This window comes from Acartia tonsa, chromosome 1 (genome assembly GCF_053477335.1).
Source record: "Acartia tonsa isolate MP-2025a chromosome 1, ASM5347733v1, whole genome shotgun sequence".
Lineage (NCBI taxonomy): Eukaryota > Metazoa > Arthropoda > Copepoda > Calanoida > Acartiidae > Acartia > Acartia tonsa.
Genome location: NC_137260.1, coordinates 38,810,432 through 38,829,090, shown reverse-complemented (window position 1 = coordinate 38,829,090; position 18,659 = coordinate 38,810,432). Strand labels below are relative to the sequence as shown.

At 29.8% G+C, this 18,659-nt stretch overlaps 1 protein-coding gene across 7 annotated transcripts in view; it reads left to right on the top strand.

The window, feature by feature from the left end:
- LOC145319078 (glycine receptor subunit alpha-1-like) overlaps window positions 1-18,659 on the top strand; it is an 85,862-nt gene that overhangs the window by 54,462 nt on the left and 12,741 nt on the right. For all 7 annotated transcript variants that reach the window (XM_080160965.1, XM_080160958.1, XM_080160953.1 and 4 more), the window contains 4 exons: window positions 779-835; window positions 4,195-4,268; window positions 10,869-10,943; window positions 13,042-13,100. In XM_080160965.1, coding sequence (XP_080017091.1) covers window positions 779-835; window positions 4,195-4,268; window positions 10,869-10,943; window positions 13,042-13,100 — 265 coding nt within the window. The remainder of the gene's footprint in view (window positions 1-778; window positions 836-4,194; window positions 4,269-10,868; window positions 10,944-13,041; window positions 13,101-18,659) is intronic.

Sequence of the window (18,659 nt, the reverse complement as noted above, 5' to 3'; positions counted from 1 at the left end):
TCAGCTATTTACATATCTCTTTCCATACAGGGATAGGTCAATGAGAAATCACCCGAAATCCGCTTTAATTTTAAAGTCAGTTGAGGTTTCTTTTTATTCATATTAAAGACAAATGGTAGATTTTTATTTTCCATTAACTAATCCCTGCGAACCTGTCATTCAGCGGTCAAGGTTCAACAGCTGACCCCTCTAAAGTGTTAATTTATGTCACTTTGACCTAAACAAAGCAGTAAATGATTTGTTTAACATTATATGTTAATTATGTTGCGAGCAGAAATTGAGATAAACCTTTAAGAAATACAATTTTAATTGATATAAATTATGTTATATTTCATAGTCTACAATTTATCTTTTTCTCAAATGCGTACTAAAGAAAGTACTTTAAAAACCATAACTTCCTCCCCTAGCCTAACAAACTGTGAAAAAAATGATTTATATTATTCCTTATACATATACTACAAGATTGAAAATATTAAAATCACCGAATGCCTATTCCTGTTCCTAGTGTCCAAGTTTTGACAAGTTGTTTGATGAATGATGTGTTATGTATTCTGCACCTTAATTATTCAAATGATTAATTGAAAAAATCTTTTTTCCTTTTTTGAATATAATCTTTACATTAGAAATTATTTGTTTTTGTATACATATTTTTTGAATAAGGATACCTAGTGTCTATTAAAAGAAAAATACCCAAAAAGATCAACAATACAACCATTTAGTCATTTAGAATAGCTTTTCTTATATTTGATAAAAATATATGTATACCTTTTAATTTTAGGATGGCTCTGTTAGTTACTCTATTCCTGGTTTTAATCAATATTTTTAACAGTGTCAGGTAGGTTACTATATCAGTAGCGAAGCTTCGCTTTTATTAGGCTTAACGTCTGTAATACGTGTCTCAGTGAAAAACTCAAAGTTTGTCATATGTTTTTGATTGTACTCTCATTCTTGTTTTTTAGTTTATTTCCCTCTGTAAAGTTTTGCTTTAAAAAAAACATTGTAAGAAAAGTAAATTATATAACACTTAGCACAAGCTTAAACAATACCTTTTTGTGTCTATATTCTCATTTCCTACTCTATACTATAATTAGGCAAAAGGTTAACACACAAACTAACAAACAGACACGTCAAAAACTAAATGTTAATAATATTCTCACAGCTATAGTGTAGGTTTTTAGGTAAACATTGAATGTTTAATAGTTTATTGTTTACTTAAGGATAACACGACCCACACACTTAATAACATTTGTCTTTATATAATATATGTGTGTGCTATTATTATTATGAATCTTTTGTAATACATGGTGCATATAATTATATGGTATTATTAGCTGGGATAACATCATTATTGGGTAATTACTTTCCCAAGGTGTGAATATTAATAATTACCTACATCTTGTCTTATTTTTTCCTAACTTTGATATACTTTCAATTGTTATAGAGTTCTTAAACTTAGCTCGATTTAATTAGCATGGCAAAGACATTTATTACACTATGACATCTTATGTTAAACTTTCAACTTTACAATTTCAAGTATTACCACTTTATACATTTTAAAATGTCTACTTCTGTTGATATAAGTATTTCAATTATCTAAAAGTTTTATTTTACCCTATTATGTAAAGTATTAAGCTTTTTTATCTGTAGCGGTAGAGAAGGATCTCACTAACCTCTGAACTGATGTTGCTCTTCTTCACAGTGAAGCATCTTATAGGCCCTGAGTTGGTTTTAAGCTATTTTATATTAATAAATAAGTCTTGGTATGCTTTTATGATATTTCTCTGCCCTATTATATCCCTTCGAATATAGAGCCCCTAGATACAAGGGGCGCATGCGCTAACGTATTAAATAACATCACTTAAAAATGTGACAATAAAACAACAAATAAACATCATTATGCATAAAAAAGGCAAATTTCCCTCCCATTTACTTATTAAGTTTAATCAAAGTGAAAACACTTAAAGTGTGAAACTATTTAACCACCAACCATGCAACAACCAACAACAACAAAAATGTAAATTACTGAGAAGCTGGATATTTCTGGATCATGAGGCAATCAAGATAATTATTATTGCGCCAGTAAAGTAAACCTGGCAGACACTGCTCTCTAATAACTATAATAATTCAGTGAAGTGGAGCCAAATTTTTAGTTGCGAAGTTACTTTAAATTTCATATTGTCTGTCCGTCAATGATTTTTTTATCATTTTAAATATCTTGTATTCTTATGTTCTTCTTTTTTTTGTTTCATATCTTTTTTATGGCCATTCAACATATGCTTGATTCCCTTTGTCAATCCATGTTTTTTTTGCTTCGTTACTTATAAACAATATTGTTCTTGGTGGGCCTAGATAAGCTGTAAAAGCAAGTATTTCCAGAGGGAATTGGGACAATGGGGCTGTTGTCCCCAAAGTTTTATAGTGACGTTTTATTATTCGTTGGCTTAACAACTTTGAGGACTTTAGTGAATTTTGATTGTTTATTTCATTAAGTTTAGTGTTTGACAATTAAACCACTAATTATAATCCACAGAAGGGCTAATTTTGTGCATCATTTTTGGGGATGTATATCAATTTATAGGCCATATTGTCTTATTCCTTTAGATCCCTGAATTATTTTATAGTTTTACTTCAAAAAATTTATCAACTGGTTACAAATAATTTGTGGCTCAGCATCCCTGGTGCTATGTAAATAGATCCATTCTTAACTATTTATACATTAGATTCATAATATGTATTATACAATATTTTTATATACTGAATATGAATATAATTATTATTAATCAAAGATTTTAGCATACAAACATTATTTTTTACACAAATTGCAATTTCTTCTTTTAGAATAGAATATAATAAGTTTTTTTTTGTTCGTGTTTCCAGTAAGACCTCAACAACGATTTTAACAACTGTGGAAAGGCAATTTTCCTGTATTATATGGATGCTTCGTTTTAAACAATATATGAAACTTTGCCGAAATGTATAAATGATTAACTTCCTCTAAAAGACAAATAATAACTTTTCTATTAGTTTATAAAGTTACAATAAACACAAATAAAGTATAGATTTCATATTTACATTTTAGTTTAAAATTTTTTTTTTTAAATTAACTTAAATTAAGATTTGAGTAGATATTTTAACGGGTAAGTACTATGAAATGGAATGCCTTGGCACCAGTGCCGGCATAATTTATGTATTGTTTATAGAGAGAATGTGAACGTAATTTCTTTAGAGGATTGGTTGTTTTAGAATATGAAAAGTTAACAAAAAATAACAATAAACTATTATTTTAAAAAGACAAGGAGTTGTGACATATTAACATTCCCTAATTAGTAGCTGAATTAATAATTAGGAGTTCCAATGGGACCTCGCCTCCTTAAGATCAATACATGAATGTCTTTCTGTTATCACTTTAGCTGAAAAGGAAATTTGGGGGGTAAATGGTACACATAAGCACAATACCCAAGAATACCATTCATCTAATTACTTCCCTTTCTATTCATGTTAAGTAAATACATCATTCTTTTCATTACAAATACAGAGACAAACAATCAGAAATACTTAAGTAGTTTATTGTTTGTATTTATGTTTATTGTGTGTCAACCCTTGACGTTCATAAAAGTTTCTGTGGTGACGATACAGGTTTTTAGGGAAGCTTTTGAATTATTGATATTCAATTGCCAAATTTGCCATCGACATAAAACTTTTTACGGACATTTAAAATTATGTACAAAAGGTCGTAGCTGTCATATCAACGATATGACACTATTCTATTTACATTTTGAGTACATGCTTTGTTGATATTATAATTGCAAGAAATACACAAAATATTTTCGGTATTATTACATTATAACTATTTGCATCTAAAAGAGGTTTGATAAAAAAATTATCCTAGCTATAATACTTCTTTAGTAGCGACGCTACAATAGAGTTCACCTTGTCTTTCCGTCAGTCCGTCCGTCCGTAACGATAAGGGAATATGTGTTAGGAATGACTGCTGATTTTTTTTGTGAAGATTTCCTGTACCAATCCAATATATAACTTGCTTTATTCGTCGGTCTGTCGGCATGCTTCAAAGAAACTTATTATTATAAAGGTTTTAAAATTCTTTCTATCATTTATATATTAATGATAAAAAAGTTTAAATAAACTAATTTTTTTTCTTTTTCCAAATTTAAATTTGAATATTTTCTTTTTCAGGGAACAAGCTCCCATTTCCTCCCGCTTGAATGCTGTGGATCTGTACCTAGTAGTCTGCATATTCCTTGTGTTTGGTAAGTTACGCTGCTAATCCATTATTCTTTCTTGTTTATATACTTGAAGATTTTAAAAGATATTATTTTAAGGCGTAAAGTGGCTATACCTACCACCAATATCTAAGAATTTTGATGTGTATGGGGTATTACTTCAAAAAAATGCTGAATCAAAGCCCTTAGTTTTACAGGATAATACAATACTTTTCATTTACTAAAATTTGCGATTGTCTGAAATTTCTTTGCCATTTTTACTCCTCCCCCCCCCCTCCCCTTCCATTCCTAAAAAATGCTTGGATGTCCTAGCATACATTGTTATATAAATAACAATTATAAAAAGTCATGCAGAAATCAAATAAAACATATTTATTCCCCCATAGTTACAATAACAAAAAAAGGCAATGAATAAGCGAAACAATTATTTTTTGTCAATACATAATAGGTAAAAAATTACTTCTGGGAACTATAATGAAGCACTCTGCTACACAGAAATGCAAAAATTACAAATCAAATCTATTTTTGTTGTTTATTATGTTTACAACAACTACGTACAATAATGTTCTATACAATACAAGGAAATAAAAGCAGAAAAACAGTTTTTAAGGCAAGAATTTTCTACAATTATGGTCGGTATGTCTGTACGTCCGGAACGGTTAGCTCTTTTCGTAAATTTAGACATGTTTGAACTGTCTTATCGATTTCAAACTTCAGTTTCAGTTGGGTACGTTTTAGGAAGCGAATCAACTCTATAATCGTTAAAATAATGTCAGGGCCTCCATTCAAAACATTTTTAGTAGCGAAGGTACTCTATAAGTTAAAATATCCGTCTGTCCGTATGTCTGTAAGAAACGTTTTGGGGGAAACGTGATTTTCTCAGCTCCTATAAAAGATAGACGTCTGAAATTTTTAGTGAAGATTCCAATTAAATGTGTCCATCTAATATTTACATTGTTTTGTCCATCTGTCTGTTAATTGGGGTGCTAGATCGATTCCTAGATTTTTACGTTTTCATGATTTTCTCAACTCCTTTTTAAGACAGAGGGCTCAAATTTCCAGGGATTAATCAATTTTACATTCTACATATTTCCACTAAGTTTTATTTAGATTTGTCAATAAATAGGGGTGCTAGATAGATTCCTAGATTTTAAGGTTTTCGTTATTTTCTCTATTCTTTTTCAGGATTGACGGTTGAAATTATTAGGGACTGAATTTGCTCATATTCTACCTTTATCTACCAAGTTTCATTAAGATTTGTCTATTAATTGCGGTGCTAGATCGATTTCTAGATTTTTTAGGTTTAAGGTTGCGTGATTTCAAAGGTTTCTTGATTTCCCTATATTATCAAGTTTCATGTTTATTGTATGTTACTGCTCTATATTAAATTTTTTCCTGATATCCCTTCATCCTTTTTAAGCTTTGCTACTTATGGATGTTGACATCCTTGTTATTTTTAATTTTTCACAACTATTTTTTATGTGATATAATTATCCTGATTATTAGGACAACATAGTACAATGTTCGTTTGTCCTCCCATTGCAGAGCTTTGCTTTTATAGATGTTGTCATCCTTGTTTTTTTATCAAAAAAGGAAAAATTCATTTAAATATTTATGAGTTTTGTAATATAAACATAATATCAAACATAACATCAAATTGACCTTTCATACACAAAATACATGGATGTATAAAATTTTTTGTGTCAAATTTTGTATATAATCTTTCTTGTCGGTGTGTCGGTTTTCTATTTTAATGCTCTGTAGCCCTTCACTTTTATATCACGCACACAATGTCACGATTAATCTTATTTTCACTTCTTTAAAAATGTATATAAAACATACTTTTATTTTAATTTTTGTTTGGTCTCAATGATTTCTAAAACATTGGTCTTTAAAAAGTTTCTGGTTGCACAATTATGTGAATTTTAAGGAGTGCCTGTAATGGTTGTGAAAATACATGAATATTTTCACAGGGTAAGAAATAGTCGTTAATTTAGGTTGCTAACATAGAACTAGATTATTGGTAAGTTCGTTCATCAAGTAAGAGGGAAGGAAATTGGGTATAGGGGGTGGATAGGAGAAATCGTTATCGGCTAGAAATCAACCTTATTAGACGTTCACTCAAAGCCCAAAAATAATGGACTTAAAAGTGTATTAAACTGTATATAAGACATTTGCGGATATATTGATACCATTAATTTGCCTATTAGATAAAAAAAAAGTATGTTTTTTTAATATTTTTCTCTTGCTACAAATCAAATTTCAAATTTGAGTCACCAAAAATGCTAAACTAATTTTTGCTCTAGAAGAATCATTTTTTGGAGTTAGAAAGTGCTTAATACCTCATTTTAATCGCCTGGCATTGCTTTATAATGTACAGGTAATGACTTGGTTGTTTATAGAATAGTTGACTAAAACATCGAGGTTTTGTGATAAACCCACTTTTGTTGTTGCTCCATAACTGATATTTTTTTTCTTAATTTTTTTGGCTGTAAAGAAGCTTTATATATTCATATAACATCCACCTAAATTTGATTTTTGATATATTATTTATAACATCAACAGAAGGAATTGAATTGTGAAAAAAAATATCAATTTATATTTTACACTGTTATGCATTGTTCTTGTTCTTGTTTCTAAAAAATATTTATATTATTAAAAAGAGAATTATTTAACGCTTCTATAGGTATGTTTATCATTTTTCTAGGCTAAATATAACTATAATTACACCATTTTAAAGTTAAACATCATAACATATAAACTCACTTATTGAATCGGTCTGTATTATTAAGCTGCCAACCCTTAAAATAGCTGCATTTCATTATTCTATTATATAAAGTAGTAAGCTCTTTTGTCTGTAGCTTAAGATTTTGCACCTATTGACTTCTCTGTTTTATGGAAGCTTCTTATAGGTTCCGGATAGTTTTAGAATATTGAAAAAAAATATCAATTTATATTTTACACTGCTATGCATTGTTCTTGTTCTTGTTTCTAAAAAATATTTTTATAATTAAAAAGAGAATTATTTAATGCTTCTATAGGTATGTTTATCATTTTTCTAGTCTAAATATAACTATAATTTCAGCATTTTTTAAACATCATCCATCATATTCAAGTTATTGTAATTTTTAAAAAAAATATCAAAATCAAGAACTATTGGAACCATTTTTACCATGCAAAACAAGGTGTTATTAAGTGTAGGATCCCTCACAATATCTTTATGTCTGTCTATAATGCATTACACATGTAATGCTAATAGAGAGCATAGACATACAAGCTTTTTTTTGGGGGGGGGGGGATAAAATTTTTGCAAGGGAGGGTAATTCGGTTGGAGGGGGGGGAAAATGGCGCACGAAGCACGTTGCAAATTTTTTTCCCCAAAAAAATTTTTTACCCGGGGGGTAAAATTTGCTTTTGGGGGATAATTTTGTTTACCCACCCCAAAATTTGCCCTTGGGGTAAAATTTTTGAGGGCGAGAAATTTAAATTTAATTAAATAATTAGTAAATACGTGAAGCGCGCAAAAAAATTTCTATTTTGTGGGAGGTATTTACCCCCCCAAAATTGTTTTTTTGGGGTGGGGTAAATACCCCCTCCTAAATGGTTGGGGGTGCGGGTAAATTTTAAATGAGGGGGGGGGGTAAATGAAAAATTTGTTTGGGGGGGGTAATCGCCACTTTACCCTCCCCCCTTGGATGTCTATGATAGAGTGGATGCTATAAGAGTGCTCTTATAATGTGAACTTCTCATAACTGAATGGGCTTCCAGAGACCATGAAGTTGGCCTAGTCACTACAAGGGAGAGTGCAGAGATATCCAGGGGGGGGAGTGCCTTTAAAAGTGTAATTTTTGGGGGGGATGGGGGTAATCACCCCCATTAATATATTATGGGTGGTATAAACTCAGCCTCTTTAAATTTTTTGAATAGGAGTAAAGAAAATCAGGAAAACCTAAAAATCTAGGAATCAAACTAGAACCCCAACCAATAATCGGTTCCATGCCAAATGTAGGAGTCCCAAACGTAGGAGTGAAAAAACATTGGAGTGGACAAACGCATGAGTCCCCAACGTCAGAGTGGAACAAACGTAGGAGTGGGACAAACGTTGGAGTGGACAAACGCAGGAGTCGCAAACTATTTTTTAAATTTTGAATTCTTCTTTCAATTTTGAATTTTTTTTATATAAACCCAGCTCCCCTCCCCCCCTTCGTCCAGTTACTTTTCTTAGTTAGGTTAGGTTAGGCCAGGGGGCCAAGCACTGTGGCCATAGTCATTATTTTATAGACAGGGGTATAAAAAGATTCAAAATTGTCATATTATTAAAATAGCAGACACTCCTAGGTTTTATTTAAGCAATGTCCACTCTAACATTTGTCCACTCCAACATTTGTCCTCCTTGACGTTTGTCCACTCTGATGTTTGTCCCATTCCTACGTTTTACTCCAATGTTTGGGACTCCTGCGTTTGTCCACTCCAACATTTAGGACTCCTACGTTTGGGGTAGGACTCCAATAAGTAAATCTCAATAAAACTTGATAAAATTATGCAGAATATCAAAGTTTTCAATCCCTGAAAATTTCAACCATCTGTCTTGAATAGGAGTAGAGAAAATCATGAAAACTTGAAATGTAGGAAATTGATATAGCCCACCCCTGTTTATTGAAAAATCCTAATGAAACTTGATGAAAATATGGAGTATCGATAGAGAGAGAGAGAATATTCAATCCATGAAAATTTCAGCCTTCTATCTTTTATAGATGACGAGAAAATCACCTTATCCCCCTTTCTGACAGACGAACAGATGAACAGACAGACATACCAATGGACAGACATACAGATGAATGGACAGACAACGGACGGAGGGATATTTTGAATTATAGAGCATCTTTGCTACTAAAAAACAGATGAATAGGATAATCGTTGTACACAAATTGATTTCAGTATGTTTTAAATGAGCTTACATAATCAAGGACGTCCAAGCTTTTTGATTTGGGGGAAATATCTAAATTTGGGCACCACCATGTTCATTTTGTGGGGTAATCTTTATATCATAGAGGCAAGGATGTTTAAGTTTTTATATTTTTTTTTGGGGGGGGGGGCAAAGGTTAAAAATTATAAATTTAAAAATTATGGGGTTGTCCCAAATTAATTAGTAACCCTTAACCACCTACAGCCCCCCCCCCCCCCTCCCACCTGGACGTCCCTTTACATGAAGTAATGATTGTAAAGTTGCTAAGTACCTAACTGCTACAAAAATCATCATCCAACATTTAAGATTAATTCTAACATGCCTGAATTAACAAAAAGAGCTAACCATGGCATGGATAAACACTTAAACAAATTTTAAAAATGTTATTAAAATATTAAATCAATTATTCACGAATCGTTTTCCTTGTTTGTTTACTAGCAGCTGCGCTCTAAGGATCTAGGATCTCTGAATTTAAAAGAATAAGGAAATTAGTAAAATAGCCTAAAACCTTATCTAAATCTTAAGCTACAGACAAAAAAGCTTACTACTTTATATAATAGGATAATGAAATGCAGCTGTTTTAAGGGTTAGCAGCTTAATAATACAGACCAATTCAATAAGTGAGTTTATATGTTATGATGTTTAACTTTAAAATGGTGTAATTATAGTTATGTTTAGCCTAGAAAAATGATAAACATACCTATAGAAGGGTTAAATAATTCTCTTTTTAATAATATAAATATTTTTTAGAAACAAGAACAAGAACAATGCATAACAGGGGTATAGTCCTTTCCACGACATCCCTCCATAAGGGGCGATTAGTCGTATTTTTAAAATGGCTTTTTATAGGTTATTTTAGGTTAGGTTAGGTTATATTGTGTTAGGTGATTGCCCCACAGGGTTAGGTAATTGGCCCCGCAGGGTTAGAGCCCCCCGCAGGGGCTAGAAATAGGAGAAAAGCTACTGTGAAAAATACGAAGAATCGCTCCTTATGGAGGGATGTCGTGGAAAGGACTATACCCCATAACAGTGTAAAATATAAATTGATATTTTTTTTCCACAATTCAATTCCTTCTGTTGATGTTATAAATAATATATCAAAAATCAAATTTAGGTGGATGTCATATAAATATATAAAGCTTCTTTACAGCCAAAAAAATTAAGAAAAAAAATATCAGTTATGGAGCAACAACAAAAGTGGGTTTATCACAAAACCTCGATTTTTTAGTCAACTATTCTATAATCAACCAAGTCATTACCTGTACATTATAAAGAAATGCCAGGCGATTAAAATGAGGTATTAAGCACTTTCTAACTCCAAAAAATGATTCTTCTAGAGCAAAAACTAGTTTAGCATTTTTTGTGACTCAAATTTTAAATTTGATTTGTAGCAAGAGAAAAATATTAAAAAAACATACTTTTTTTTATCTAAGAGGCAAATTAATGGTATCAATATATCTGCATATGTCTTATATACAATTTAATACACTTTTAAGTCCATTATTTTTGGGCTTTGAGTGAACGTCTAATAAGGTTGATTTCTAGCCTATCTAAGAACTCTCCAAGTAGTAATACATCCATTCTGTCTGTATTTCTAACATATCTTAGCTGTTTTGATTATAATCGTCATCTTTCAAAACATATAATCAAATTATTTTTAGGAGCTCTCATTGAGTATGCAATAATTCTGCTTTTGCTCAAAAAAAGAAGAAAACCTAGAAGGACAATCGATGAAGGTAATATTTTGTACAGCTTTTTGGCTTATTGTTTTTTGAGAATAAAATTTTTTTATTAGATGTAAGAAGAATGCAATTTGAAATAAACACCTTTAAAATCAGTATTTTAATAGTGATTAGATTAGCCGTTGTAAATTTTTTCTTGCGTACATATTGGTCTACCAGACATTGTCATCCAATTGCACAGCCGCGAGGAAGATGTCTTCAAAAAAGATAGAAAGGATTTCTTGAAAGAGAACGATAAAGCGTCATAAAGTTTAGGCTGAAAGGGAAAGACAAAAGGCAGATTAAAAAACACTGTCCGTTTTTAAAAAGTATTTCCTGAAATTGAGTCCTTTGTCATCGAACGTTTTGATAATATCAAAGTGCTTTAATCTTGGACTGGATAAGTTACGTTTTAGAAAACAGTAAAAGTGTCTAACTATGACGTCAGAAAAAATTAACAATTAACCAATGACAGGCCGCTATATATTTTACCACAGTGAATACTGGCTTATTATTGGGTAATTGTTAATTTTTTTGACGTCATAGTTAGACACTTTTACTGTTTTCTACGTTTTATCTTTTTACCTTCTAGCGGCTGCTTTAAAAGTCCCAACGTTTTTTTGCCAATAGGGAAACCTATAAAAGATTTTTATATTTTGTATTAAAATAAATTTGTTGAAATTATATAACTATATTTGGCTCTTTTTATACCCCAACATTTTTTTCTAAGAAAGTATTTATTTGAAAAGCAACTGAGAAAACAATTAGTGCATACACACATTAGTTCAGCTATTTAGTTTGGTTTATGAAACTTGTTTTTATAAAAAGAGGGCTTAGTCTTTTCAGGCTTTACCACAAGAACTGTCAGAAGGGTGCGATAATTATTAATGCCTTAACCTAAATTTTAAAGACTGTTATATTTATATCAACATTAGTATGTAGTCATAACATATGTTTAGATGTTATGCCAGAAGTGTATTTTCAAAAACATAAAGTGAAGAAAACTTAAATTTCATATGGACAAAATGCTTTGAGTTTTTACGTGGTTAATTTAATAAGAATAAATAACTGAATTCTTTTTTTTAGCAATATTCTTCTTTCAATAAGGATTAAAGTATTATAACTGTATCATTAACGAGCAGCTACGGCCCTAGAGACCTCCAGGGGCTTTTGATTTAGGGATTTTAATTTTAATTTTAAAAAAGGACTATTTATCTAGGGTGGCTTTTGTACCCTTCCCCAATATAATATGAAGCTTCCCTTTACCTATAAGAAACTACATTTCAAAATAGAACTGTATTAGTTCAGCGGTTAGTGAGATCCTTCAATAAACAATATTAATTACTTTTAGAAAAGGATTATATAACATCCTTAGTATAGTAAACCTAAGTCTCATTAGCCACACTGCTATTGTTCAAAGTTAAAAGTTAAAGGTAAAGTTGGGTGAAGTGAACAGAAGTTTTGAAACCTGCCCTGCACTCTAATAAGAATATTGTCAACAAATTACAAACATATTTCACCTATATTACTTTTATTTATAAATAATGAAAACGATTCCATATATAATATAATTTTGTCTAAATATTATTATTTTGTTGAGGTAAAAACACTCATAATATTAAACCAAAGGGTAAAAAATCAACTCAAAAAATTGAGAAAAAATCCTCCAATAATGTTAATGCTAATCTTTCCAGTGCTCCTTGTAAAATGAAACACAAGAAAGTGCACATCTTTATAGCCATTCTAACATCATATTTGCTGATCACTTCTGGAGAATTATTCTAATTTCATTCAGTTTTATGGTTACGCTACTAATAGACATATTAATTCTTGTATTTACTCTATTTTTAAGGTTATTGCCTTACTTATTTCCTGGAGTTCTCTAGAGGTACTTGAGTTTAGGGGGGGAAGGAGAGTCGCCCCTTACTTTACATTATACAATTTAGTTATAAAAAGTAAAAGTAAAAAAAGTTTAAGGTTTTTTTTAAAGAGGCGACTTATAAACCTTTCCATGACCTATATGAAGCTTCACTGTAAAGGAGAACACAAAAAACAGACTCAGTCATCCTGTGATAAAAAGGATTATTCACTTTTAAATCAAATCTAATTTTAGGTTTAAAGAATCTGTTCAATGGAGATGCAAATCAACCCTTGGAGAGACGTAAACCTCAGGTAGAACTATGACTCTTTCTTCAAATCATTTACATAATGTACATTCTTTACACAGTGTCTGTGTATGTCTTGCCTCTCAGTTTTTAATCCTTTTTATACTTTACTACCATTACTAATTCGTGCCTGGAATATCTATGTGGTTGTAATGTAGAAGATATAAAGCATTTATCTTATAAGTAGAAAACATAATACTTATCTACAATCTACATTATCTTTGTTCTCTTCTAAATGTTAGATAAAGCATTGGAATGAAAAAAAAGTTTTCTTTTTGACTGTCATTGTTATTTGGTTTGCATTTTTATTGCATGCTGAATGAGACAAGAATGGCCAGTTTCTTTAATACCTGGATTTTTGGATATATTGAATTTTTTAAACCGGACAATAGATTGAAAAGTATTTTATTTGCTAATTTTATACTAAATCTTATTACTTACAATGTTTATGTCCGGTTTAAAAATTCTTAATAATCTAGGCACCATTGACTCCCAAAGTGAAATATGTTTTAGATAACTGTTTAATAGGCTCTTAAATATATTGCCTCTTTAAAATCATTATTGACCTTTCAAAACTTTCTTATCATATAAATAATCCAAGTATTTTAAAACATTGCTTTATATGTTTTTAACAAATAAAAATACGCCAAAGTAATTCAATAAAACTTCTTGCAAGTTTTTTTTGCCCATAAAATTTCAAATGAAAAGCAAAAATGGCAAAGAATTTTAATCCCCCGATGATATAATGTGCTTTAAAGTGCACTTTACCACATTCTACAAAACAATTCATTCTTGAAAAAGTATACTATCATTTTTAAGGCTTTTTAGGGTTTTTTAAGAATTTTCTTTTTGTTCTACCTACCTCATACCTGCATGCATTTAAATTTTCTTGCATGGGTATGTAATCTCTAAGAAATGGTAAATTCCATTATTTTTTATACAGAACAACTATAACCTTTTTTCAATGTAAATTAACTTGGTAATATCTAGCTTAAGTTGGGTTAGGTTATGCCTTATAAAGCCAAACATCGATCATATTTTTACAAAAATAGATTTGGTGTTATTGTTATTCCACTTGAAAAATACTGGATTTTTCTACCTGAAACTAAATTAGGCTTTCTTCCATAGATGGTCACCTATACGTTAACATAATCAGGCAATTCAGAAGCAATTAAATCTATAAAAAAAACAATGCGAAATAGCGTGTATGCTTGATATCTATTCATCTTTTTTAATTAAGCGAATAAACTCTATAATTTACCTATGTTAGTGCTTATAAAACTTTTTTTTTATTAGAATCCCATATATTTTCTTTTTTTCCTCTTCAAATGTATATTTTTTTAAAAACTTTATAAAAATGAAGGAATTGTAATTAAACTATAATCTTATAAAAATTTATTATTTAATATCAAACCTTTTTGCTAATGGGCGTAATCGTCCTTGTTGTTTTGCCTTAAATAGGTAATAAATTTGTAGTGTATTTTTCTCAAGTTTTTTTTTTTGTATAAAGTGGCGCATAGCAAGGCCGAGATTTACAGCCAACAAAATATTTTCATTATGAGCTGTAAAAGTTTTTACACAGTTCTCAAGACAATCCATTATTTTCAAATAGACCGTAATCCCCTTTTTATAGCTTAAAGTAAACTGTTAAATCATGAGGGTTTGTTGGACAAATTGGTCTTTATCTGTATTGACTGATAATAACATGGCTAGACCTTACGTTGGAGGTTAGGGTTGGAGCACAGAATCTTTAGGTTGGAGGTTTTGGAAATAATTGTTTCAGGCATCGTATTATAAACATCTTTCCGCGGATAAAAAAAACTGATTTGATTCTTAAGATTGTACATTTTTATCTTCGTGAAAAACTGGATATAATACGATGCTAGACATAATTTTTCAGTGTAGTTGAGAACCGGTTATAATCCATCTGATAATAATCGGTTTCGAAGCGATACTGGTAAAGTAGTTAATAAAAAAAACACGTTTCTATATGCAATTGATCTGTTGGGCTAAATAACCCAGTAGGTTTACTCAGTTTTTCACTGAACCTGTATCACTATAATTTTCCAGAAAAATCTTCTCTTTTGTATTTATTTTTACTCGGGAGGATTGGGAATATATTTGGTCCACTTATATAAGGAGGGATTTTGCCTAGTTTTATGTTAAAAGTTTGAAAAGTGAAATTTAGTTGATATCAAATGGAAATCAGTTCAGCTTGAATATTCATTACATTAAACTTATATTTACCTGTAAAAGATAATTATGATTAAAAGAGAGAAGGTCTCATTAAAAGGCAGCTAAAAGTTTTCATTAAATGGGAAAGGCAAAAAAGTTATTATGTTATAGTTTTATTTGCAATCAGAGAATTTATGACAATTTAACTTTTAAACGAAATTAAGATTACATCTTTTACCCTTTCATATAAGGAACCATCAGCCTAACTAAACTATTAAACTAGAGAAGTTCACTTCTGAAAAAAAGACAAATAGTATTACTGAGACATAAAAAAGCAAAAAGAAAAGTTATGCTTTCTTTTTGTCCTTGCATTGGGACAATTCAATTCTGGAAACAAAAATGATAATCATGAGAATGCATGCAAAAGAGATTGCTCAGTTTTATTAAATTATTTGTATTTGTCTTTTTTTCTCTCAATTGTCATTTTTACGAAAAAGTTTTATTTGGAGTTTCACCTTAAAGTACTTTAATAATCTTTCACATTTATTTTTTTTTGTAATAAAAACGTCACTTTTATTAAAAGATTGAACGATCCTTTAAAAACTGACCTTAACAGCATTGAGGCATATTTTAAGGACAAATAGTCAATTTTGTCCATTTGTATTACGATTTTTTTCTGTGTAAGGTATGACTATACAACAAGTATGACAACATCCACAAATACGAAGCTTGACAAATCAGACAATTATACAAACAAAAAAAAGAAAATAAGAAAATCCAATAGCAAATTTTTTAAGTAGCTGAAAAAAAAAATAATTTGTTCAAATTGGTCTGAACCGGTTGCTTTTTACTCTTATGGGATTTATTATGTCAAACGAGACCAGCTATTCGTTATGGTCAAAATGACTTGACTTAAATGTAGGAAAGCTTCGCTTTCAATAAAACAAGATGTGTAATATGTATGTTTGTATTTATGCACGCATTTCCATACATACAAATATTTGCATCTTTTTTCAAGGGTTTTCCATAATGTAAACACAGACAAGGACCATTTCAATTAATGGTAGCGAAAATTTACTACCTATAGTAAATTTTTTTTTTAATGTAGACCATTATATTTATTCTTTTGACATTGATAAATCCCTGTATTTTAAAACACTAACTCGTTTTACGAGTCTATTTATTGGTCTAAGCTAATCACCTATCATACAAACATACCGATAGACTGACAAATCCAATATGCAGAAAAGCATAGCGACCAAAATGTGTTTTTCTTTGATATACAATTTTTCATATGTTTGGGGTGATCCCTAAAAATATTCCCAAAACACAAATTCCTAAATTAAATTTATGACATGATTGAAATAACAAGTTATTGCTCTTAAAAAGCTTAAAATCATGTGTTGATAAAAAGTTGTTTACGAAAATATTGAAATTGCTAAGTCTTCCGTGAAATTTTTTTTTTCATGCCTTAACAAAATTCATACTTTCTTAGGATAAATAAAACATACAACAGTATCTTAGAAAATATTAAAGAAAGACGTGATTTTTTTCGAAATATATTAAAAATATATTATTTCTATTTACCCGCTTTTCAAGGCAATATCTATAAAATCAAGTTTTTTAATGTTCTAGCAAAATATTTTTTCTGGACACCCAGAATATATTAAACCATTCTGAACAGCTTAAGCTTTTTATTACATTTGGTATGTAAGTTCTCATACAATCAAATAACAAATTGTTTCTTTTATACATAAAAAGGACGCTTTATGCATTTATATATAATATTTTATCCAGCTAATGAAATTGATTTTAATCATATGATGTTTGTATTTGTCATACTGAGTTTGTGAAACAAAAACCCAGTTCATATATTTTTTTTTTGCTTTTAGTGTTTCAGTTTATTGCAAATAGTGAAAAAGCTAATGTTGCGCTAGTTATTATCATCAAAACAACCCCATTCAATTGACATACTGAAATAGCTGTTCCTACTGTCAAATTTGTCAAAGATGAATAGATATTAAGCATACAGAAAAAAAGATAAAAAGCTTATTATCTTCAGCTTAGCTTTAATAATTGACATGGTACATATTTAATAAATATTCGTGTAAAATGATCTAACCTACTAAATCCAATCTATGTGTAATTGGTGTCTGCTTTGATAGATATGGGAAAGGTCCCGCAATCTATAAGGTTACGAAGTTCAGTATAGTATATGTATTACTGGACGTCAGGATAAAGTCATGTTCGAGTACAGAAACCTTATCTTAAATCCATAGAGTTTGATTATAACACAAGCCAAATTAGAATACAAAGTTAAAAGGTGTGTTAATTTCTTAGTCTTTGTAATATCCCCCACCCCCAAAAATAATTTGTAAAGCTTTGCGCCAATGTATAATGTATTTAATTTTTTAAAATCACATTAGATTTTTTACATTTTACACCCAAAACATGTGGTTTTAACCCATGGTTTGATTATAACACAAGCCAAAACTTTATTTTTTTTTAAAACCAGGTTAATTTTTTTACATTTTACACCCAAAACATGTGGTTTTACCCACCTTCCAAAAAAAATTTTTGATAGTGTAAAATATTTAAGCAAGCTTAATGCACCATTTAACTCCCTACTCCCCCCACCCAATGTTAATTCCCCCCACAAAATAAAAAGCTTTGCTTTGATGTAGACATAATACTTAATTCAGAGCCATGATTTTGACTTTATAGTTTGTTGAAATTTCAGAGAAGGTTCATTATGTGGTCTTTAAGAATTCAATCAAGTTTCTAAACCCTGACATGACCTAATGCTGTCCTCTAATAAGTATATGTTGGCCATAAATCACAGAGTACAGGGAAAGATAAAAAGTCTGTAGCTGATACTAGAAAAAAATTGAAAATCTGTAAAGAAAAATAATAAAGTATTCTTGTTTTCAAAACCATTCTTTTATCTTTTAAAGATCCAGTTCTGATCTAAAATCAAATAGTTTTTTTAATATTTCAATCTTTTTGATTTCTTTGTTTTTTAGGTAAATTAAATAAATGTTGTATGGATGCAATTTCATTTTATAAAATTCTTTTAAATGTAACATTAAGATCACCCAAAATTTAGTATTTAATGTTTATGGATTACATAATTTTAATCAGTTTTATAAATATAGATCAAAACCTTTTTCTTTTTCCTTTTATATTTTTGGTTAAACAGTTTAAAATTTTAGTTTCAAGCCTAGCTTAAATGATTAGGCCTTTAATAATTTCTCTGTAAATTTTTTATGTTTTTGATAGATGTTTTTTGTAAATTTTGTTATGCATCTATGATATGGTTTTAAAGTTCAAATCATTTTTAAAATTTTGTGCTTTTTGGCCTTTGACAACGTTTTCTTTATATTTTATTTCC